Source organism: Bos mutus, chromosome 14 (genome assembly GCF_027580195.1).
Source record: "Bos mutus isolate GX-2022 chromosome 14, NWIPB_WYAK_1.1, whole genome shotgun sequence".
Classification (NCBI taxonomy): Eukaryota; Metazoa; Chordata; class Mammalia; order Artiodactyla; family Bovidae; genus Bos; species Bos mutus.
In genome coordinates, this window is record NC_091630.1 from 17763351 (window position 1) to 17789217 (window position 25867).

General features: G+C 41.1%; 1 protein-coding gene across 2 annotated transcripts in view; it reads right to left on the reverse strand.

Annotated features, from left to right (window-relative positions):
- The window catches only part of RGS22 (regulator of G protein signaling 22), a 145452-nt gene extending 125834 nt beyond the window's left edge, over positions 1 to 19618 (reverse strand). Inside the window, exons 1-3 of one of the 2 annotated variants that reach the window (XM_070383040.1) lie at positions 19259 to 19618; positions 18731 to 18759; positions 1069 to 1131 (exon numbers count right to left, since the gene is read on the reverse strand). In XM_070383040.1, coding sequence (XP_070239141.1) covers positions 1069 to 1131; positions 18731 to 18759; positions 19259 to 19283 — 117 coding nt within the window. In that variant the 5' untranslated portion in view covers positions 19284 to 19618. The remainder of the gene's footprint in view (positions 1 to 1068; positions 1132 to 18730; positions 18760 to 19258) is intronic. The other variant, XM_070383039.1, reaches the window with a different exon arrangement.
- Between the last annotated feature and the right edge of the window lie 6249 nt (positions 19619 to 25867).

Here is a 25867-nt window from a genome sequence, read left to right on the forward strand (position 1 = left end):
TTTTTATGCATGCCCATTTCCCTTTTCCTAAACCGCTCAGTACTTACTGTCACTGCTAAGACCAAAAATCTCTTATCTAGTATCTACCTATGATACAGCACCAGCAGTGTCCCACATCTTGTTTACTATTGATATAAAATGCTAGTTGCCTTAAACATAAATTTCACTTTAATATCTGTCCAAGAGGATACCAATAATTGCAGAGGCAAGAAATTTAGTTTCTTAAATGTTTTTACATTCTCTCCTCATTGCCTCTGTTCAAAGACTAAAATAATACCCAAATACAACTGTACAAGATTTTGTACAGAATGCTTTTGATGAAATGCCAACTTTCCTTTTTTCTTTTATTTACTTTTATTGTAACATAACTGATCCAGCTTTCTTCAATAATAATAATTCCTAAATATGTTTCAAACCCAAATGATTAACTCCATAAAAAGACACAACTTTATCTTGTAAGAAAGATATGGTCTTTTCTATCAAAGGAGAAGTTGTAAGAAATAAAGAAGCAATTTAGAATAGTTGAACAGAAAGGTATATAGCTGCCTTGTGAATAAGATTTCCTAAAATGGTGGCTTATTACCAAACCTTTGTTCTTTACACCTTCTGATTCTCTTTCCTCATAAGGGTATTTTGGTGGGCTTTATCCTGGACATGTTCAAAAAACTAAAAGGGTGGGGAATATAGTTACCAATTGTCCAATAAAAACTTAGGCGACATCCGAGAAAGACTGTAACTCTGTGATCCTCAACCTATGAGGAGCCAGGGGAGGGAACCTGCATCTTTGGGCTAAAAACCCAGCAAACTTCCCACTTGATGTGCTTACTCCAAGACCTCTGTCTGTAAGGCACCCTTCTGGACAAGTAAAGACTACCTTGCTGAGCCATTTTCAACTGTCTGTTTCATTCCTGAAGCTGACACCGTTTGAGAGCATTTCCAACAATCTAAATGCTTTCATTAGTATTTTAAAAAAATATTATCCCTGATAAATCTGTCTCACAAGATAACCCAGTGTGTACAATATTTTGCTGTGATAATATATTCCACAGAACATAATAATACACTCACTGGAAGGCTTAGGAATTCATTAAAGTAGTCCACAAGGAAATCATCTGTCGCCAAAGAATCTTCCTGCAAAAATATAAAAGCATAATATTAATAAGCTTATGCCAAAATGGTTTAAAACATGCAAATATTATTCTCTAATTCTAATCTAATCTATCAATAGATTATAATATAGAGCTTTCAATCTGTTTCAGTTAGTCAACAGTGAGCCCTCCCTATAAATAGAACACAGTGTTACAATCTCTGGAAGGAAGAAATACAAAAGCATCCTCTTAAAAGGCCTTGCTGCTATACTTGGCTGGAAAACAGAACACATGAGAAATATAGGATGACACATAAACAAACACCAACAAGTATAAAATAGTACACATAGTAAATTTCCCATGGATTTATCAAAAAATATTTATTTTACAAAAATAAAGGCAGAATCAATAAAGATAGAATCAGTGTTTGGGGTTAAGATTAAATTCAGAATGAAAAACTCAATAAATTGCCTGTATACCTGTGGCAGATTCATTTCGATGTTTGGCAAAACTAATACAATATTGTAAAGTTTAAAAATAAAATTAAACTAAAAACAAAAAAAAGAAAGTAATAAACTAAGTGAAAAAAAATAACCCACTGACTCCTTAGAATGAGAGCTTTAATAATCTGGGTCACGCTTCACTTTTGCATGAAGCAGCTTTGACAATGCATGTTTTCTAAGCATAAAGATTGTATACACTTTTTTCCATGACTATCTCATCCACCAACACAGTTGCTTTTATAGTTGGCAAAATTGGAAAGCCACTGCCAATAACAAAGTCTCTCTTCCAAATAAAGCACCTTATTTTATTACCAATTGTTTCCATTGTGTCAAAAGCAGATCATCACGTACCCTGTTGTATACTATGTGTGTTTTTATTATTCATAATTATATTTCAGTTTCCCAAATCTAACATGAAAGTTGACACTATGACACAATGCTATTATTTCCATATGGATGATTATTTTCCTCTTATACTGGCCAATTTTAAAAAACTGGTTGAAGTATAGTGTGAAAGTATAAGCAAGATATTACACTATATTAACACCTACTTCAGAGGTAGATTTTCAGGCTAATTTAAGTAATTGCAGTATCAGAATAGAATTATAAACAATCACCTATATGATTTATCTCAAAGAACTTAATAAATTCTGAACTGGCTAAGACAAAAACTAAGGATTTAGTTTACTAAAAGTCTCAGTTGATTTAAACAACAAACTCAGAATCTCACAAATCTACTACCCTCACAGCAGTACTTTAGTAATACATGCTCAAACAAAATTCTCACTGGCAAAGGTCAAAGCAGAGCAAGGCAGATAACACTGGTGGAGGCTAAAAGGGTAACATATGCAGAGTACATCATGCAAAATGCCAGGCTGGCTGAAGCACAAGCTGGAATCAAGATCGCCAGGAGAAATATCAATAACCTCAGCTATGCAGATAATACCACACTTACGGCAGAAAGTGAGAGGAAATAGAGGCTCTTAATGAAAGTGAGAGAGGAGAGTGAAAAAGCTGGCTTAAAACGCAACATTCAGAAAACTAAGATCATGGCATCTGGTCCCACCACTTCATGGCAAATAGATGGGGAAACAATGGAAACAGTGATAGACTTTATTTTCCTGGGCTCCAAAAATCACTGCAGATGGTGACTGCAGCCATGAAATTAAAAGATGCTTGTTCCTTGGAAGAAAACCTATGACCAACCTAGACAGCATATTAAAAAGCAGAGACATTATTTTGCCAACAAAGGTCTGCCTAGTCAAGGCTATGGTTTCTCCAATAGTCATGTATGGATGTGAGAGTTGGACCATAAAAAATGCTGATCACCGAAGAATTGATGCTTTTGAACTGTGGTGCTGGAGAAGACTCTTGAGAGTCCCTTGGACTGCAAGGAGATCTAACCAGTCAATCCTAAAGGAAATCAGTCCTGAATATTCATTGGAATGACTGATGCTGAAGCTGAAACTCCAATACTTTGGCCACCTGATGTAAAGAAGTGGCTCATTGGAAAAGACCCTGGTGCTGGGAAAGATTGAAGGCAGGAGGAGAAGGGGACAACAGAGGATGAGATGGTTGGAGATAGCATCACCAACACGATGGACATGAGTTTGAGTAGTCTCCGGGAGTTGGTGATGGTAAGGGAAGCCTGGCATGTTGCAGTCCATGGGATCGCAAAGAGTCGGACACAACTGAGTGACTGAACTGTTACTGCTACTGCTGCTACTGCTAAGTCACTTCAGTTGAGATGGCAGCCTACGCGGCTCCTCTGTCCCTGGAATTCTCCAGGCAAGAACACTAGAGTAGGTTGCCATTTCCTTCTCCAATGCATGAGAGTAAAAAGTGAAAGTGAAGTCGCTCAGTCGTGTCCAACTCTTCATGACCCCATGGACTGCAGCCCACCAGGCTCCTCCGTCCATGGGATTTTCCAGGCAAGAGTACTGGAGTGTGGTGCCAAAAAAAGGGTAATTATCTTTTGACTTTAACCTTTCAGAGTTACTTCAACTTTCTGGACTTCATTTAGCAAACTAATAAACAATTCAATAAGTATTTTTAGGATTTCCTGGGTAAATTTCCTAGGTAGAGGCATTATGCTACAAGGGTGGCCAAGTTTTACACTACTGGGCTCATGATCAAAAATCCACAGGTGGGAAGGGTGAGAATTTTAAATTAGTTAACTGTAATGGAGTATGGTTCCTATTTTGCTAAACTAGCCATTTTGTTTTTAACTTTTAGTTGTAAAACAAACAGTGTATTTCATAAATACCCATGGACCTAAATATCACCTAGTCAGTTAAATAACCAGAAATTTCTAGAGAATCCTCAAATTCATATAGTCATTTCCAGATGCCTCACAACTCTGAGAGACTCTAACTCAATGCTTTCCAAACCACCTGTGATGAAACACCTGTTTTGTTTTTTCCCCCTAATCAATTTCAGACAGATTTTTTTTTTTGGTAAAATACAGTAAGAATGAATTATTAGAAAGCAAAATAAAAATATACATAATACAGGCCCAACTATTTAATTAATTATCGGGCTTCCTAGGTGGCACGGTGGTAAAGAATCCGCCTGCCAATGCTGAAGATGCAAAATATGCAGGTTCACTCCCTGGGTTGAGAAGATCCCCTGGAGGAGGAAATGGCAACCCACTCCAGTATTCTTGCCTAGAAAATTCCATGGACAGAGGGGCCTGGCAGGCTACATTCCATGGGGTCACAAAGAGTCGGACATGACTGAGTACATACGCACATTTTATTATTAAAGTCAATACTCTCGGGACTTCCCTGGTGGTCCAGGAGTTAAGAATCCGCCTTGCAATGCAGGGGATGCAGGTTTGATCGCTGGTTGGAGAACTAAGATCTCACACGCTGCAGAGCAACTAAGCCTGTACATGGAAACGTCAGCCCACACGCCACAACTCGAGAGTCCACGAGTCGTAACGGAAGATCCTGCGTGACACGTCAGAGCTTCTGTGAGCCACAACTAAGACCCAAGGCAGTCAAGTAAGTGAATAAATAGATAGGTTAAAGTAAATAAAAACTAAAATCGATACTCAATCAGATTGCCATAAGGCTTCCAGAGGTTTTCTCTCAGTTTCTGAACTCAGCTCTGAGTGGACAGACGGGAGTTCTCTGGCAGCACCAGGCGGCACACCCGACTCCAGCAGCACAGCCCTGACTGGGGGGCAGCGCGCTCTCCGTCCCTCAGGTCCCCTTGAGGGACCCCAGGAAAGGGCATTTCCTGGGCATTCAGTCACATCCTCCATCGCACTTAACAACCATGGACACTTAATGTATGATTCAAATACATCAAAATCTGTATTTCTTTTCTGAAGCTGTATCTTAATTTCTACCAATATTAAACACAAACGTTTCTGCTGGTATCAGGGCAGTTAGCTCCAAAAGGGAAATAAGTGTGGCCTTCAAGTGCCATTCACTCTGTCCTCGCATCACACTTGAATGGAAAGGTCTGCGGGTCTCTCAATAAATGAACGTATTTTCCCATTGCAGTTTTTAGTTCAATGTGTTCAAGTATCTTGTCACATCAGTAACAAAGTCCTGTGAACCTATGAGGATATGATAAACCTTTTAATCTCCAAACCCTTTAGTTTAAAAAAAAATTGTTTTAAGGCCTTGATTTGGAGAAGCAACTCAGTTACTCTCAACAAATTTCCACAGTCCAGTCACTTGGCTGTAGTAAAATGAACTAAGTCTCCATTATCCAGGTTTAACATCTTCCAAATAACCAATAAACTGGCGATGGTTAGTGGTACAATCAAGAAGAAAATTGAGTTACAATCAATTCCTCCATTACATCATTCCATGAACCTGACTACAAAATTTGCAACACAGATTCTCTGCTGAATGATGCAATGGAAGGCAGAAACATTTTTTCAGAGTTGAATGCACCCTTGAAACCTGTTTTTTCATGTATTACAGGTGTGCCATCTGTGAAAGTGAAGTCAGCTTTTCCATTTTTAGTCCAAATTGCTCAAAACTTCTTCCTGAAAGAGGGTTACACAAAACAGCTTATGTGTATGCTAATAGGTAAAATTTTTTATTGATTAAAAAATCATTTTGCTGGACCCTCAAATGACATAAACATAAACTACAACTTCTTCACAACTCTAAAAGATGCAAGATATACAAAGAAGGTCTTCTAATGAAGGGAAAACCAGATAAATACAAACAAAAAAATGTAGTCCAAAAAAGAATATAGTACCTGCCATAAGAAAATTACCACATAAAATGTTTCCTCCAAAAGGAGGGAAAGATGTTATTTGGTAGGGGGAATCAAAAAAGACTCAAGAGGGGAAAATGGCATTTGAATTATATTTCAAATAACTTCAACGTCTGTATCTAGAAAGATAACACAAGAGAGGCAATAACGCAGAGAAAAGACAGACATGCATGAGGAAAGCAATGGTGGAAAGCAACAGTTTGTAAAGGCAATCAGTTAGCTAACGGCACAAACAGAAAAATAACCCAAGCTTCCAACTTCCCTTTAAGCCATCCACACACTAGCCAAAGCCATTCATCTAATTTCTAAGGCAGAATCCTAAACTGACACAGTTCAGACTGGGAATGCGATCAGCCATCAGGAAATAGGCATAAACCATATTTCCAGGATTATACTTATCAGGAGGATCCTATTTTGCGTCTTCTTCCTAAAATACATATAGATTCTTCCTTTCCTCCTTTCTAAACAAGCCAATCACTAGACTAGAGCCTGCAACCCAGTATGGCCATGACGCGCCACGGTGTGCAGACAATGGAATTCATGGTCAAGTGAGAGTAGACCTCTTCAGATCGCAGGACAACCAGGGACAGTCAGGGATGGTGGTGCTCCTGGGATGGTGATCTCTGGCTATGAGCAATCTTGTTTGGGACTCCTCATCCAAGTTGCTTCCCTGGAGACGGTGATTTACGAGCCATATCCCACACCCAGACAATGAGTGTAGCCAAAGAGTTGCTCAAGCTGGTGGACATGGATTTGTTAGCCAGCTGTAGCACACACCACTGCTCTATGAAGCTGCTGGAGGAGTTTCTGTTTGAGATGTCCAAAAAGACAGTTCACAGCCAAAGGTGCTGACAGCTTGAAGGAAAGAGGGAGGGGAGATCTTTGGAAGGAAAATGGCCCCAAGTCTTTGCCTTCACATACAACAGATATTTCTGTCTGCTGGCAACTGATGTATCCTTGTAGTAGTATACAAGGCAATCACCTGAAAAATACATGCATATACTGCTGTAGAGTTTCATCATTATTTTGAAATAATTGAAACTTTATTGACTTCTAAATTTGTTTATCCTAAGAATTTTTAACATTATATTTGTCATGAAAAGAGGGGGTTCTATTAAGTTTAAATTTCATTTTCAACTTCTGCAGTCTTGAATGGCTGTTTAAAAAGTATAAAAAATTTTACTACCTATTGGGAGATAGTTTCTCACCAATTGAGACTATACAAGAATAGTAAAAGATCGAACGTTAAAAGTCTTGATTAGAAATCACATATAGTTATTTCAAGCATAAGACCTAATATTAAAAAGTTACATACATTCAAAAAGGAAATTAACAATTCCATTTATAATAGTAGGGAAAATAATGACAACCAAGAAGGCAAAGACTTGTACACTGAACTAAAAAACTGCCGAAAGAAATTAGAAAAGATATAAATAAAAGGAAATACATGCCATGTTCAAGGATTGAAAGACCATATTGCTAAGATGACAATATTACCCAAAGCAATCTACAAATTTAAATACATTCTCCATCAAAATCCCAATGCCTTTTTTTTGCAGAAATGAAAAACTCATCCTAAAATTCACAAGGAATTTCAAGGGACCTGGAATAGCCAAAATAATATTGAAAAAGAACAAAAACTGAAGAATCCATATATCCTAATTTCAAAACTTATGACAAAATTACAATAATGAAAACAAAGCGGCGCTGGCATAAAGACCGACATACAGACCACTGGAATAGAATAGAGTCCAGAAATAAATCCTCTCTTAAATGGTCAAATAATTTTCAACAAGGGTGCCAAGACAATTCAGCAGAGAAAGGACATTCTTTTCAACAAATGGCGCTAGGAAAACTGGATATCCACATGCCAAAAAATGAAGTTGGACCCTCTCTTTATAACATATACAAAAATTAACTCAAAATGGATCAAAGACCTAAAACACAAGACTAAAACATAAAATACTCAGAGAAGACATAAGGATAAATCTTCATGACTTTGGATTGGCAATAGATTCTTAAATATGACATCTAAAGCATGAGCCAAAAAGAAAAAGAAATTATTTTTCATGAAAATTAATAACTTGTGAATCAAAGGGCCCTACTAGGAAAGTGAAAGATAACCTACAGAACGTGAGAAGATATTTGCAAAGCATATATCTGATAAGCATTTACCATTCAAAATATTTATAAAGAATTCTAAAAACTCAGAAAGAAAAATATAAACAACCCCAAGTTTTTTAAACAGGCAAAAAACTTTAACATTTCTCCAGAGAAGATATACAAATGGTCAATAAGCACATGAAAAGATACTCAACATCAGCAGCAACAAGATATCACTTCACATCTACTAGGATGGCTACAATTTAAAAAAAAAAATGAAAAATAACAAGTGCTGGTGAGAATGCAGAGAAATTGGAATCTTTGTACACTGCTGGTAGCAATGTGAAATGGTACAGCCACCATTCCTCAAGAAGTTAAACATATATAATTACCATTAAAATCCAGCAATCATTTCTGGGTATATACCCAAAAGAACAGAAAGCAGGACTCAAACAGGTATTTGTTGTACACCTGTGTGCATAGTACCATTATTTACAGCTGCCAAAAGATGGAGACAAGTCAAATGCCTATTGATATATGAAAGGATAAACAAAATACGGTATGTACATATAATGGAATATTATTCAGCCTTGAAAAGGAATGAAATTCTGATACATGAAACAACATGAATGATCCCTGAAAACGTCATGCTAAATGAAATAAGCCAAACACAAAAGGGCAAATACTGCATTATTCCACTTATATGAGTTACCTAGAATAGTCAAGGGCTTCCCAGGTGGCCCTAGTGGTAAAGAATCTGCCTGCTAATGTGGGAGGACATGAGATGTGGGTTCAATCCCTGGGTTGGGAAGATCCCCTAGAAGTGGACCTGGCAACTCACTCCAGTACTGTAGCCTGGAGAATCCCATGGACAGAGGAGCCTGATGGGCTACAGCCCATAGTGTCACAGTCAGACATGACCGAAGCAACTTAGCCTGCACACACAGAATAGTCAAATTTATAAAGACAGGATGTAGAACAACGGTAACTGAAGGCTGGAAGAGGGGTAACAGGAAGTCACTATTTAATGGGTTCAGTTCAGGTCAGTTCAGTCGCTGAGTCATGTCCAACTCTTTGTGATCCCATGAACTGAAGCACGCCAGGCTTCCCTGTCCATCACCAGCTCCGGGACCCTGCTCAAACTCATGTTCATTGGGTCAGTGATGCCATCCAACCATCTCATCCTCTGTCATCCCCTTCTCCTCCTGCCTTCAATCTTTCCCAGCATCAAGGTCTTTCCAAATGAGTCACTTCTTCACATCAGGTGGCCAAAGTACTGGAGTGTCAGCTTCAGCATCAGTAATTCCAATGAATATTCTGGACTGATTTCCTTTAGGATGGACTGGTTTCATCTCATTGCTGTCCAAGGGACTCTCAAGAGTCTTCTACAACACCGCAGTTCACAAGCATCAATTCTTCAGCACTCAGCTTTCTTTATAGTCCAACTCTCACATCCATACATGACTGCTCGAAAAAACCAAAGCTTTGACTTAGATGGACCTTTGTTGGCAAAGTAATGTCTCTGCTTTTTAATACGTGTCTAGGTTGGTCACAGCTTTCTTCCAAGGAGCAAACATCTTTTTATTTCATGGCTGCAGTCACCATCTGCAGTGATTTTGGAGCGCAAAAATATAAAGTCTCTCACTGTTTCCACTGTTTCCCCATCTATTTGCCATAAAGTGATGGGACCAAATGCCATGATCTTAGTTTTCTGAATGTTGAGTTTTAAGCCAATTATTTCACTCTCCTCTTTCACTTTCATCAAGAGGCTCTTTAGCTCCTCTTTGCCTTCTGCCACAAGGATAGTGTCATCTGCATATCTAATGTTATTGCTTTTTCTCCCAGCAATCTTGATTCCAGCTTATGCTTCATCCAGCCCAGCATTTCACATGATGTACTCTGCATATAAGTTAAATAAGAAGGGTGACAACATACAGCCTGGATGCACTCCTTTCCAGCTTTGGAACCAGTCTGTTGTTCCATGTCCAGTCCTAACTGTTGCTTTTTGACCTGCATACAGATTTCTCAGGAGGCAGGTCAGATGGTCTGGTATTCCCACCTCTTTAAGAATTTTCCACAGTTTGTTGTGATCCACACAGTCAAAGGCTTTGCCATAGTCAATAAAGCAGAAGTAGATGTTTTTCTGGAACTCTCTTGCTTTTTCAATGATCCAATAGATATTGGCAATTTGATCTCTGGTTCCTCTGCCTTTTCAATTTGGGATGATGAAAAAGTTCTGGAGATGGATAGTGGTGATGGATGCACAAGGTGAATGTGGCTTATTGCCACTGAAATCATACACTTAAATACGGTTAAAATGGTAAGTTTATGTGCATTTTCCACAATAAAAAAGTTAGAAAGTGAAAGTGTTAGTCGCTCAGTTGTTTCCAACTCTTTGTGACCCCATGGACTGTAGCCCGCCAGGCTCCTCTATCCATGGAATTTTCCAAGCAATAATACCAGAGTGGGTAGCCACTCCTTTCTCCAGGGGATCTTCCCAACCCAAGGATTGAACCCAGATCTCCTGCATTGGCAGGCAAATTCATTAACCATCTGAGCCACCAGAGAAGCCAAAGTTAAATATATGCCAGAATCATGCAACAACATGAGAGAATCTCAAAATCATCATGCTGAGCAAACACAGTTTTACACAAGAGAAAACCAACTGTATGATTCCATTTACATGAATTTAAATCTATAATCTATGTTACTAATCCATGGTGAAAACTAGGACAATAGTCTTTGGGGAATGTAGGAAAAATCATCTGGAAAGAGACTTGAAACGGCTTTTTAAGATTATGGAAATGTTCTATATTTGATTGAGGTTTAGATTACACAAGTGTATACACATTAAAATTTTTCAAATGGGATTCAAGTTTTCCGTTTCACCGTGCATAAATTTTACACACAAAAGAACCATAAACTAATATTGAACACTAATTTTAGGGGTGATACATATCTCATCAATGTCTACAGCTTATACTCTGAAATGTATAAAAATAAAATGGATTGATGGATGAATGGTGAGATGGACAGAAGAACAAGAAACATAAAAAAGCAAACGGAGCAAAATACTAATGACTGTGAAATCTTGGTGATGGGTATATATGTGTTTACCACACAGTTTTTTTTTCCCCTCTTGGCCACACAGTATGTGGAATCTCAGCTCCCTGACCAGGGATCGAACTCACATCCCCTGCCATCAGAAGCATGGAGTCTTAACCACTGGACTGCCAGGGAAGTCCCACCCACACAGTTCTTTTAACTTTCCTATGTGTTTAAATGTATGCATTAAAAAATGCTTTGATGGAGGGACTTATGTATAAGGAAATGATATCATGTTTCTCTGCATCTGTGGAGCTTTCCTAGCCTCCTGCGTACTAAAGGACAGATCACAAATCACTATCATCACATCTAGAATAAACCCCTGGTCATCTGATGATCTTTTGACTACTATCCTGAGATCTCATGCACTACCAGTCAGACCCCTCCAGGACCTCTGCTTCACCCTCCTGTCCAGAATGTGCTAAACCTCATCTTCCTACCTCTCCTTACCCCATTACAGTATGGATCAGTCTTCCTAGCAACACCACAATCAATACAAGAGTTCCACTTGTCTTCCAATCTCCCATCTTTTTCTAACACAAAAAAGGGTTTTGGATGAATGCAATTTGGTTCCTGCCCAGCTGTCCAGCCTCATCTCATATTACCATGCTCTAGGCATTGCACTGTTTTTTATATAGTTCTGCACCTTTGTGCATTGGAGAAGGCAATGGCACCCACTCCAGTACTCTTGCCTGGAAAATCCCATGGACGGAGGAGCCTGGTGGGCTGCAGTCCATGGGGTCGCGAAGCGTCGGACACGACTGAGCGACTTCACTTTCACTTTTTACTTTCACGCATTGGACAAGGAAACGCAACCCACTCCAGTGTTCTTGCCTGGAGAATCCCAGGGATGGGGGAGGCAGGTGGGCTGCCATCTATGGGGTCACAGAGTCAGACATGACTGAAGCGACGCAGCAGCAGCACCTTCGTGCATGCTGATTATTCGACTGTGAAAATCTTTTCTCCTCTTATCTATCTACCCACCCCTTTTCTTCTCCAAAAGTTACAGCTTTGTTTCCCCGATCATAGCTTTCAATACTTCAGACTCTAATTTTCTGTTTAGTCTCACACTCTGGGCTGTAAACTTCTGGAAAAAAAGACTGCTTCTTATTCATTTAAAAAATTCCCAATGCTAAAAGAATCTGAAAAATAACACACGCACACACTCACACATCTATAAACATATATATACTGAGGCCCACGTGGCTCAGTGGTAAAGAATCCACCTGCCAATGCAGGAGAATGAATTTGATCTCTGGGTTGGGAAGATTTCCTAGAGGAGAAAATGACAACCCACTCCAGTACTCTTGCTTGAAAAATCCCATGAACAGAGGAGCCAGGCGGGCTACAGTCCATGAGGCTGCAAAGAGTCGGACACAACTGAGCAGCTGAGCATGCAGGCATACATATGTATAATCTGAATCATTTTGCTGTACTCCTAAAACTGACATAATATTTTGAATCAATCATACTTCAATTAAAAAACTTCCCAGTGCTTTATATAATAGATACTTACATTATTGTTAAGTAAATGTTGAATGATTATACCAAAGACATGAAACCTAAAGAGAAAAGACTAATAACCTAAGACTCTAATAAAACAACACTAGGGAGAGCCCCTGGAGAAGGAAACAGCAACCCACTTCAGTCTTCTTGCCTGGAAAATCCCATGGACAGAGGAGCCTGATGGGCTACATTCCATGGGATCACAAGAGTCAGACATGACTTAGTGACTAAACCACCACCTCCAATAAAATAAAAAGGAAACGTTGCCAAAAAAGGAAAACAGAAAAAGAGAACACAAGGGGAAACAAATGCCACAAAGTGGCTTGTTGAAAGTATATATTACACAGATCAAAGGCATTTCAGGAACGTAAGAGCTGAAAGTCCATTTATCAGATCCCCACTGGACTGCAAAACTGCATATGGTATTATTACTGTAGTGTATGAAGCAGGAAGCAAGTAAGAGTGGCTCAGGCAATGAAGAGCAAAAGTACGAATCTCCTTTCATTATGAAGAGTTATCATCACATATTACAATCAGCATCTACTGAGCAGTACTTTCCATTTGGTTTCTATTCTCACTCTCTTTCCTGGAGGAAACTCTGAAAGGCCCGGGGAAGATACAGGAAGCTGTCAATTCCCTTTTTATCCAATCACACAGTGCTCCATGCCAGGCTGGACAAAGCACAAGCTGGAATCAAGATTACTGGGAGAAAAATCAATAACCTCAGATACGCAGATGACCCCATGCTTATGGCAGAAAGCGAAGAGGAACTAAAAAGCCTCTTGATGAAAGTAAAGAGGAGAGTGAAAAAGTTGGCTTAAAACTCAACATTCAGAAAACTAAGATCATGGCATTCAGTCCCATTGCTTCATGGCAAATAGATGGGGAAACAATGGAATCAGTGATAGACTTTATTTTGGGGGCTCCAAAATCACTGCTGGAGAAGGCAATGGCACCCCACTCCAGCACTCTTGCCTGGAAAATCCCATGGATGGAGGAGCCTGGTGGGCTGCAGTCCATGGGGTCGCTAAGAGCCGGACACGACTGAGTGACTTCACTTTCACTTTTCACTTTCATGCATTGGAGAAGGAAATGGCAACCCACTCCAGTGTTCTTGCCTGGAGAATCCCAGGGACTGAGGAGCCTGGTGGGCTGCCGTCTATGGGGTCACACAGAGTTGGACACGACTGAAGCGACTTAGCAGCAGCAGCAAAATCACTGCAGATGGTGACTGCGGCCATGAAATTCAAAGATGCTTGCTCCTTGGAAGAAAAGCTATGACCAACCTAGACAGCATATTAAAAAGCAGAGACATTACTTTGCCAACAAAGGTCCATCTGGTCAAGGCTATGGTTTTTCCAGTAGTCATGTATGGATGTGAGAGTTGGACCATAAAGAAAGCTGAGTGCTAAAGAATCAATATTTTTGAACTGTGGTGTTGGAGAAGACTCTTGAGAGTCCCTTGGACAGCAATGAGATGAAACCAGTCCATCCTAAAGGAAATCAGTCCTGAATATTCATTGGAATGACTGATGCTAAAGCTGAAACTCCAATACTTTGGCCACCTGACGCAAAGAGGCAGCTCATTGGAAAAGACCCTGATGCTGGGAAAGATTGAAGGTGGGAGGAGAAGGGGATGACAGAGGATGAGAGGGTTGGATGGCATCACCCACTTGATCGACAGGAGGTTGAACAAGCTCCAGGAGTTGGTTGAGCAAGCTCCAGGAGTTGGTGATGGACAGGGAGGCCTGGCGTGCTGCAGTCCATGGGGTCGCAGAGTTGGACACGACTAAGCAACTGAACTGAACTGTCTAAAAAGCCAAGTAGGACTTTTTCAGTGAATTCATTGGCTTGGGTTCAGTTGATTCATTTGGCCAAACACCTTATGGCTTTCCTCCTGTACTAAAGTCCTGGATACAACATGATACCCTAATATAAAAAAATGTATTTTATACTCTTTATCATCTTTCCTCCCATGCTACACCTTATGACTGAGTGGCTAAGTACAGTATACACCTTACCTATGATTAAAAGTTTCTTTTAATGCACTTTTTGTTCAAAATGCACACAAACATAAACTGCTTATCGTTGTATTGTTTCCTATTAAAGGTCACCTCTCCAACTAGAAGGCATACAACTTTGGGGAACAGTGATGGACAGTGTGTGTCCCCAGGAGTGCTTAATACAATGATAAGTGCGATTACTTGCTTAACAATATACTTGTTGACTAATGTATTGATGGAACTTCTAAAGCAGTTTCTGTGGTTTCAAAAAGCATTAGAGAATTTGGTTCCAACCCAAGAACTGGACTCCACAGAGACGGAAGAATTCCAAACAGCCTAACACTCTCCAAAGGACCTCCAGGACCGTCTGGGTTTCCAAATGACTTGTTGGAGACACTTCTGGTACCTCGCTTGGCACCCTGCATCCACCTGCTCCTGTCCTCCACCTCCGTGGACTGCCAACAGCGTGCCACCCAAGTGTGCTCTCACACTCCCCCAACCCACTGATGTGCAATCAACTCTATTCACAATCTGAAAGGTAAACACCATGTGGTCATTAATATTCATATAATTAGACACTCTTGCTCACAAGGACTGGAGCACATGCGTCTTTTTTGCATATTACCTGAGAATAATGAGAATATCCTCGGGCTTGGGACATGCTCTGTGTTTATAATAAACTCATTCACTCTATACAAATAACAGAAAATGAATTTGAACAGCCTAAAATTAGCTGAAAATCAATACTACTTTTAACAACCAAAATATAAAAAATACCACATGAAACTAGTGTCTCTTAATTTTATTCACTGTATGGAATGTGCAGGTGACTGAATCACAGTATGAGCTCTATAGGAGCTCACAAATTTGTTAAGAAATTGCAAAATTTACAAAGTTAAAATATATGCAAAGCGATGTCTGACAAGAAAAAAAAATTGTTCTAAATGTTATTCTCTCCACTGAAGACAGAGGCCTCATGTAAAGGTTAAAATATTTTGCAGACATACTTAACAGCATCATCGACTGAGAAAACGCAATAAGAATAAAGTTCCTGTAAATAGGGACCTCTTTATTTTAGTATAGGACTCTGCTGCCAATAATGGAAAACCAAAATAATACTATTTAAATAACATAGAGGTTTACGTCTCTCGTGTAATTAATTATAAGCAGTGCAGAACCAGCACAGTGGCGTCCCAACCTATCAGGAGCCCAGGTCTCTTGGGTCTTGTGGCTCTGCCATTCTCACCATGCCACTTCTGCCTCATGATCTAAGATGATTGCTTCAGCTCCAGGATCACACCCTCCTTCCAGCCAGCAAGAAAGAGAACAAAGGGCATGTTCTCTCCCTTTACATTTATCTGAGTGTCAGAGTCAGAATGACCCAGGTTCTAGCTGTGGTCTGACCGGTTTTACCAGCTGTGTGACCCAGGGGGTGGTTATTCCATCTCTGTAAACATCAGCTTTCCAGAAGCAGGACACAGTGCTTCTGCTTAAACTTCATTAATCAAAACTTGGTTATAAAACTTGGTTCTGGCAAAGGAAGCCAGAAAACGTTGCTAATTATTTTGGAGAGTAATATGTCTTGTAGGTACCGTGGAAAATGGTGGAATGGGAAACCAGAGATCTCAGTCACACAATTCCTTTCTAAAAATATTAATGAGAAAAAATACTCTTACACTTTGGGGAAAGAGAGAGAAATACTATGTGCAAGACATACGGATTCTTTCATCTATAGATAATGCTTGGTGAGCCGATGAATTTGAGGATCTGGCTACAAACTGGACATGACTGAAAGCTGCACAGGGCTCAGAGGCAATCTGGATGATTTTAGGCTGGCAAGATTTCATGGAGATGAGCTGGACCTGGAAGAATGCCCAAGATTGTGAAATGGATGGGGGAGAGCAACTGAGACAAAACTCAACAGTAAAGCCAAGGAGGCAAGCAGCACAGTTTGGCTGGAGCAGAGGGCATGTGGAAGCATTTTATAAACCAAAGACACTTTGAACATTGTCTTCATCACATAGACAGTATTGGGAGATAAGGTTAAAGAAGGTTTAAAAGTTGCAGAAAAGATTCTGCATGCTAAAGGGAGGCTTCTGACATTCCAACTCTGCCAGTTACTACAAGTGTGGCCCCAAGCCAAGTCAGTGAGCCTCTGTGAACACCGACATCCTCATCTGTGAGAGGTGAGTGTTAGTCACTACCGAACAAGGTTGTTCTGAGGTTTAAATACCACCATGCAGTCAGCATTCAGTAAACAGTAGGTTAAAAAGAAAGCTCTGAGCAATTGAGTAACATAGCAATTTCTTATAGAGTTAATAGCAATTTGATAGCCAAGGTAGCAGAGATGCGAGAAGGAAAAAGCCTAAAGGTAGAGCAAAGTCATAGCAAGAAATTCAGGTTGCGCACAGGAGTTGGCTCTTTGTGCCTCAGGCAAAGAAAAACTGCAGTTGGCAGAGGGAACACTGGAGGCAGTGATATCAGCTAGGATTACTGCCAAAGTCTGTGCTCAGGGATGAGGGCCTGAATAAGACAGTAGCTGTGAGGATGGAGAAAAAGATTTGGCTATGAAAGGAATTTGGGAAATGACTACAGGTGGGAGGTGAAGAAAAGGGAAGAAAGGTTCTGACGTGAGTGTTTGAATGGCCAGTGGCACCATTACCTGAAATAAGAAGAGGAAAAAAGACAGAATAGGTGGTGATTAGTTCACTTCACACTACGGAAGTGATGCAGGGACATCTAGATGATGAAGTCACCCAGTAACCCAGTAGACATAGAGTTCTGACATCATAAGAGGAGTGTAGACGAGAGGTGTGTAGGTTTAGGAGTCCTGTGAAATAAGGGTGGTGGAAGCCATAGGAGAAGAGGAGTTCTCCCAGAGAATCCTGAAGAAGGTCTATACTTTGATGGGTAAGAAAAAAGAGAAGCCAGGAAGGGAGGACATGAGAGATGGGAGAACTGGGAGACAGTGGAATTAAAAAAAAAAAAAATCAAGAGAAAGAGGAATGGCTAACAGAATTTTCAAGATGGCCTCATTAAACTGCCATAAGCTGGGGAAAGACGTGGAGAGGTCAGCAGGCAATTCAAATGTTGAGGGTAATGCCTGTGAGAGACTTTGTGCTGGAGTTGTATGGGAAAAGGTTATTTCAAAAAAATGCTTACCTCTTGCCTGCGTGAAGAATAGTTCAGGAAGCAGCTTAAAGAAATCTGTTACTACCCAGAGTGATGCCACGGCAACAGGAAAATTGTTGGAGTTTCTGGCACACTATTTGTGCCTCCCTCAGTGATGGACCAAAGATCTGGAAAGTGCTAGCAGACGCAAGGTAGCAGAGAGCCTCTACTCTCAGCCCCTACTAGACTATGAACTTTCTGAGACTTATCCTTAGCATCTAGCACCACACTTCAATATAGAGGCACTCATGTTTGCTGAGTAAAAAGCCAAAAGCAAATAAGAGAAGTGACCAACAAGAGAATAAAGTGCTGTAGGACATAAGCAAATAATGTAGAGAAGTCGTTAGAACTCTTGGAATCAAGCCTCTGTATGTAGAGAAGTCCTTAGAACTCTTGGAATCAAGCCTCTGTATGAATGAGGCTTTGCTGCCTCCTATCTTAATGCATTACCTGGGACAAGTTCCTTAAATACACAGAGGGAATCACAGTAGAACCCGCTAGTCTAGAAACAGCACTCACCTAAATGACAACAGATATAACGTACTTGGCCAAGTAGTTATTACCCCTCAACTCTCCAGAAGTCTGAGCTGAGACTAACTGGTACATTTTCAAAAGAACTATAACTGTAAATAGACCTTGTGTTAGTCAATGCCACCTACTAAGGTTTACTGTAACCAGGAACTGCTCAGCCCCAACACCATAAAACCATGGAGATGAATCTACTCTCGTGGAGTCATCAACAAACTTAGCAAAGTTGAATGAGGCCATTTATATAAAAGAACTTTTAACAATGAACAGCATCCACCATGAAAACTCAGTTGGTCCCGTCTTAAAATGTACCTGTTGAAAAATAAATTATTGAATCCAGCACCATTGTTATGAAACCAAAGCTTATATTATAACTCATTTGGCAAAAAGAAAGGAAAAGAAACATCATTTCTAAAAAGTGATCTATGATTTGCTATTTTTAAAAAGCCAAAAAAGAAGTAGCCCTCCAAATTCTACTTACAAATCCTTCTTCTGTAATAGTTGGTGGCTCTGAAACAAAATAAAATATTACATTATCTCACTCAAATCTGATTTCCTTTTAAAGTAAATTAAATAATTTGAGGCAGTACTCAGCCCTGCATTATACGTGGGCAAGCTCAGTAAAACTCTTGGCCCTCTGTTCGCTCTCTGCACATGGATTGAATTTGAAGTTGGAATTCAAGGTGGAAGTGGGGAGAAAAGGCCTCTGGAATCCAGCTTGGTCACTAATCGACTGCGACCCCCAGAGTCAACCTTAATAGATGGAGGCCTCCATGACTCCCGCTGCAAAACGGAGAATTAAGCAAGATAAAATAAGACGGTGCCAACGAGGCACTGGAAAACGGGGGTGGCGGGTTAAATTCCTTACAAAATGCGGTGAGAGGGCTCTAGGGTCTGTGCTACCAAGGTTAGGAAGAGGGGTCGCCCGGGGGGCAAAAGGAAGCCCAGAGGCGGTGCGCGGTGGAGCCGCCCCGCGCGCCCCGGCCCCGACCCCGGCCGCCCCACCTACCGACGGTAAGCCGCCTCTCGGGCATGCCGCCGCCCGCGCCCCGCGCCCCCGGCACCCGCGCGAGCCGTCAGGACGCCACGGGCGCGGGCCGTCGGGCCCCGGGAACGGCCGCCGACGCGGAGCGGCGCGCGCGGCCCCGGGCGGCCTGGCCGCTGTGGCCCTAGCGCGGCTCGAGTTGCTATGGAGCTGAGACAATGCGGGCGCCGAGCGGCGGCCCGTCACGCGCCTTTCGGGGGCTGGGGGGGTGCTCCCCGGGCCGAGGAAGGGACGTGGGCCACCCCGGTCCGTGGGCCAGGGCCCTGCGCCGCCGCCAACGGCTTACGGGACGACGCGCGCCCCGACCCCGCCACCCCGGGCCCTGGAGACGCGTCGCCCTGCGAACTCAAACTTGCCGGGGCCTCGTTACTATGGCGACCGCGGCTCAAGCTGGTTCTCCCCGCTCGGTCTACAGTAAGACAAGACCCGCTTCGAGCGGGTGCCGGACGTGGAGGCCATACGGGCCGGTCCTGAAAAGAGGAGGAAGACGAGCTGTCTTGGTACTAAAGGAGCTCTTGAGCGCATTCACAGTTATATGAATGCCTATGTAAAAAGTTAAGTGTTCCCGTACTTTTAGGAACCAGATCTCCCCCCAGGTTTTTGCTCCAATCGGTTAGGGCAGCCCAGTTCTCAAGATAGCTATTAAGATAAATTTTTACAATTACCAGAGGAGACATGAAAAGGAGACAGTAAACTGAGGGTGCCCAGACTGTGTGTGCCCGTTAAAGTTATGACAGAAGAGTTTAAGAGTGAAATTTGCAAAAAAGAACAGTATTTATAATTAGGGGGAAATGAGCATTTTTCACAATGTCGTGGCTCAAAGTTCCTTCCCAGACCTCTCCCCCTGGATGTGCCCAAATCAAAATGTCCAAAAGGAAATTCACATTATCCCCCACTTCTTGTTTTCAAATTCCATCTTCCTCCATAAATTCTATATTCAGTAAGTGGTACCTTCATCCACTAAGTGACTCAAAGCCAGAAACACCACATTCACTCAGGCACTGGGTCCTGCCAAGTCTACCTTAAAGTGTTTCAGGAATCTGGAATGTTTTCTGTCTTGTAACAACCAGAGTCCTAGCACAGCCTGCCATTCGGACTGTTGTGAAAACTTCCTAACTTGTTTCTCAGTCATTGCTTCCAGCGAAGTTCCTCTTAAATCCATTCTCTGAGATGAAAGCAAAATTGTCCAAATGCAAATTTGACCTCCTTGAATCCTGTGGCTCCATTTTTGCCTCCTAGGGCCTGCAGGCACCCCACTCCAGTACTTTTACCTAGAAAATCCCATGGACTGAGGAGCCTGGTAGGCTGCAGTCCATGGGGTCGATAGAGTCAGACACGACTGAGCGACTTCACTTTCACTTTTCACTTTCATGCATTGGAGAAGGAAATGGCAACCCACTCCAGTGTTCTTGCCTGGAGAATCCCAGGGACGGGGAAGCCTGGTGGGCTGCCGTCTATGGGGTCACACAGAGTCGGACAAGACTGAAGCGACTTAGCAGCAGCAGCAGCAGGACCTGCAGGTATGTGAGTGCTTAAGCAAACAAGAGTGAGAATGGGTGCTAGTCCTGCAAGAAACTATAACACCTGCTTAGTTCTATTTATTGCCTTTTCAATAGGACAAGGAAAGGACCAAAAAAAAAAAAAAAAGAAGCAATAAATCACTAACTTGGCCAAACAAAATCAGCAGGCTAGATGAAGTCAAGGGAGTAAAGGAGAATGGAAAGGGGACATGTGAGGGACAAATCACCAAGGGCTTTCTTAGCCCTCGTAAGAACTCTAGCGTTCATTCTGAGTGAAATTCCAACTATAGGAGTTTTGAATAAAGAAGTACACAATTTTACTTTTATTTGAAAATGATCATTCTGAGTGCCGTGCAGAGAATGCAGATGGGCCAAGCAGTAGCAGGCAAGAGCAGGTGGCTCAGAGCAGGACCACAGCAGTAACAGGTTTGAGATGGACTCAGATTCGGCATATATTTTAACAGTAGGGCTAAGAGGATTCCCTGACAAAGTGGATGTGGGAATGAAAGTAGCTGAGAATAACTTGAAGGTTTTTGCCATGAGCAGCCGAGAGGATGGAGCTGCTGTGCGTGGACGACAGGTGGTAGAGAGATTAAGAAGCCTATTAACCATCCAAGAAAGATTTTGAGTTTGCAGTTGATATAGAAGCCTGGAATTTGGGAGATATAAGTTGAAAAGTTGACATACAAACAGGCTTGTCAGGCATTTGCTTGCACTGATTGTTTTGTCACCAGGGAAGTCCTTCTCCTTTATCAGGCTCAATTTTCTCATTAAAGCAGCATGCCTTAAAGGGACACAGGCTACTCTCAGTGCCACTCACCAGACAGTGAACTCCTGGGGATGAAGGCGATTCGTGTCCTTTTAACAACCTCCCCACCCAGCACCCACTACTGAGTGCCGCTGTGCTCGGTACATATTTGTTGAAATAGCTTCTCTTTATTGCAGTTATTCTTCACTGTGCCCTACTCATAGACAAGATTTGTTAATTCCTGTTTTAGACAGCTATACTGATGAGAAGCCAATAATTTGTTTTAATATTAAGTGTGACTAACACAGTGCACACACTGTGAGCCTTTAACAATAACCATAAGAGATTGATATTATCCTCAACAATTTAAGAAACTGGGACTTAGACATAAAATTTGCTCAAAGACAAAGCTTCAAAGTGTTGAATCCACCAGCTGATCCACGTCTGTCTAATTCAAAGCCGCTACCAGATTTTGCAGCCTCTCTAAAAATAATCGTCAGAGATTTTAAAAACAGCATAAGAATCATAAAAATAGTGACTTGAACCCAAATGCTTAGGTTATAAGCTATTTTAACATTTTGATGATTTTTTCTGATAACAGTTTTGAGATGTAATTCACAAATAATATTCACCTATTAAACTGTATGATTCAGTGGTTTTTAGGACATTTAGTTGTGCAACTGAAGAGGGAATTCATAGGGCCTGGACTCCATCTTAGGCCTGTTCATGCTGAACATGCTTGGCCACCTCTCCAATGGACTCTGAACTCTGTGTTTAGTGCCTATGGAAACAACAACAGAAGGATAAGACCCCCTCTAGACAGGCCATAAATTTTTCTGTACCTACTGGAGTATAACCTCAGGCTTATTGATTATTGGCCAATTGTTTAACTGTTTGAGCACATAACACGTGAATGATGGGGTTATCGGGATTGTATTTACCCTTCCTTGGTTTATGTAAGTCTCAAGGAATTTGGGGTGGTGGGTTCAGACACGTACACATGGGGTATAAAAGATTCTCACAAATGCTGGTCGGGGTCCTTGGCTAAGAGGAGACTCTGCCTTGGGCCCGCCAGTGTAATAAACTGCACTTCACTATCTGCGTTGTCCTTCTGAGTGAGTTTCCCAGAAAGCGTGGCTACAACACAACCATCACCACAATCAATTTTAGAACATTTTCATCACCTCATATCCTTTACCTCATACCCCTATTATCCCATCCCCACCCAAACCCTATGTACCCACTACCTTCTGTCTCTATGTATTAATAATTGTATCTTCTGGACATTTCATATAAATGGAATCACAGAACACACCACATGCTGGTCTTTTATGACTGGTTTCTTTCACTTAGCATAATCATGTTTCTAAGATACATCGATGTTGTGGCATGAACCAGTTCATTCCTTTGTGTTGCTGAATAATATTCAGTTGTATGGATATACTGCAATTTGTCCATTCCATCAGTTGATAGACATTTGGACTGTTTGCTTTTTAGCTATTATAAATAATGCTGCTATGCGCATTTGTGTACAAGTTTTTGTGTGGACATATGTCTTCATTTCTCTTGGATATATACCTAGGAGTGGAATTGCTGGTAATGTGGTAATTCTGTTTATTTGGCAACTCTAATTTTTAAGGAACTACAAGTCTTCCAAACTTACTGTACCATCTTATATTACCACCAGCAGTGGAGACTTCTGATTTACCACATCTTAGCACTAACATTGTTATCATCTGTCTTTTTGAGTCTAGCCATCCTACTGGGTGGGCTTCCCTGGTGGCTCAGTAGTAAAGAATCTGCCTGCCAATGCAGGAGACATAGGCTCGATCCCTGGATCAGGAAGATCTCCTGGAGAAGGAAATGCCATTCTTAGGCTACAATCCATGGGGTCCCGAGAGAATCAGACACAGTTTGGCAACTAAATAACAATCCTACTGGGTTTGAGGTGGTATCTCATTGTGGTTTTGATTTGTATTTCTCTGATTATTATATTTTACCTACTCTTAACACATTTTATTATGTTTCTGCCCTCCCCCCTCAACTAGCTAGATTTTCCAAAAAGGGCTTTTTCAATGACTGCTGCTGCTGCTAAGTCGCTTCAGTCGTGTCCGACTCTGTGCGACCCCAAAGACGGCAGCCCACCAGGCTCCCCCGTCCCTGGGATTCTCCAGCCAAGAACACTGGAGTGGGTTGCCATTTCCTTCTCCAATGCATGAAAGTGAAAAGTGAAAGTGAAAAGTGAAAGTGAAGTCGCTCAGTTGTGTCCAACTCTTAGCGACCTCACGGACTGCAGCCTACCAGGCTCCTCCATCCACGGGATTTTCCAGGCAAGAGTACTGGAGTGGGGTGCCATTGCCGTCTATATGATTGTTGAAATCCAAGGCAGTTCAAAATCACAAGTTTATAATAAGAACTGTATCTACATAAATGGATTGTTTTTATTCTCTTCTGATTCTGAACATATACTAAGAGAATTAGAAGGGTGCGTTTGAGATAAATTTACTAAAACAGACTCTGTAGTACACCTAAAGGCAGTTTGGGGAAACCTCGGAGAGCATCTCAGATAGTCTCCCTGCAAAACAGCTAAAACTGTGATTCAACTGTGGAACAGGACAGAAGTGATATCATGTTAAAGTGCTGTAGACCAAAAAAAGTAAAAATGATGAGCTTTCCAAATATGAAGCCCAAACCAAATGTCATGAGGGCTGATCTGAACTGCAAGGATTCATTTGCTCAGAGTGAGAAATGACAGGGATTTACCCAGTGATTCTCACATGTACTGCTGGAGATCCTGAGTATATGTGTGTGTGTACACATCTCCTTGACAACCAACAGCAGATTTTTCAGGTATCCTACCTGTTTGGTGCCTGTTTACATGTATTGATCCTACCTTGGGTTTGGTGTGGTAGGGTCAAACTTAAGCCTAGTTCCAGATCTTTCTAAATGTGAACAGGAATAGCATCAAAGAATGAAATTCATATTATTATTGTGATTTTAATTTTTGATAGTAATGGAATATTTCATAGAGAGTCTGAATGTACAAATGGACCATGGCCAGATCATATATGACAACAGAACTCTTAAAACCTCTGAAGTAACCAGCCTGGGAAGCAAAGCTGCAACTTCTGCAGTAGTAGGTCCCACATGGTCAGGACTTCATGGGTAATGGCCAATTTCTCTTATTTTTACCCCCCACTTCCAACTCAGAACCAACCAGGGAAAACCAAATATGCTTCCCTAACTAGTAACATCGTGTGCCTGCTGGATCCTAGATAGCCCGATTCCAGCTCCCCCTGCCAACAAGCTCCAATCAGAGCGTACCTGAAGTCTCCCCTTCTCTCACTCTGCTGCTTTCCTGCTCCCTTGCCTGCCTTTGAGCCACTGCCGTGTGCAAGTGATGGTGGCTGACTCCTTGGCTGCAACAAGCTCTGAATGAACAGCCTTTGTTTGTTCTCATTTGGGTTGTTTTCATGTATTTCCACATAGTGAAACTATATCCTTAATTTTTACATGAATCATTTTTATTCCTAAATAAATGAATCAGAATGACAGGATAATGCAAGTAGAATTGTTTTTCCTAGGAGCTGGATGGCAACTCAACACCCAATGATATGTGACACCAGCTCCAATCCCGGAAGTAACTGCGGTTGTGGCAAAGAGATCAGAAACACAGGTTATAAAATTTACATAGTCTCTTTCCATTCTCTTTTTGATAATCACTGATTCTTTCCCTTTTGTGAAATTACATATCTTGTCTGTATTGGATAACAACCCACTCCATATCACATTTAACTAGAAAACAGCACTCTTTTTTTCTATTTCTTCACTTAACAGGTCATAATTTTTTGAAGAAGCAACATATTTAGTTTAATACAGTCATTAGGCAATTTCTTAACTTATCCAAGATAACTACCATCTGGACCTGCTGGTTTAGATTTATTCTAATTGTCAATATATTCCATTACATGACTTTGTTTCTTTCACAAACTGATGAGATAATTCAATTTTTTAACCCTCTCCTAAAGTTTGAAAACTCTAATATTGCTCTAGGATTTTGTAATTTTTACAGATAAAGAATACATTACTTTTACTTTTTCTCCTCCTTTTTTTCTCCCCTACTCTACTTTTCTTTAAAAATGAATTTGTTTAAGCTCCAAGGGATTTTTTTACCTCTGTGAGCCTCTCCTGTAGGCCCAGAACCTAGAACAAAGCCTGCCATGATACAGTAAATGCTCAATAAATATGTGTTAGATTAGCAAATTACATTTAATGAAGAAGTAAAGATTATATTATTGGAAGTTA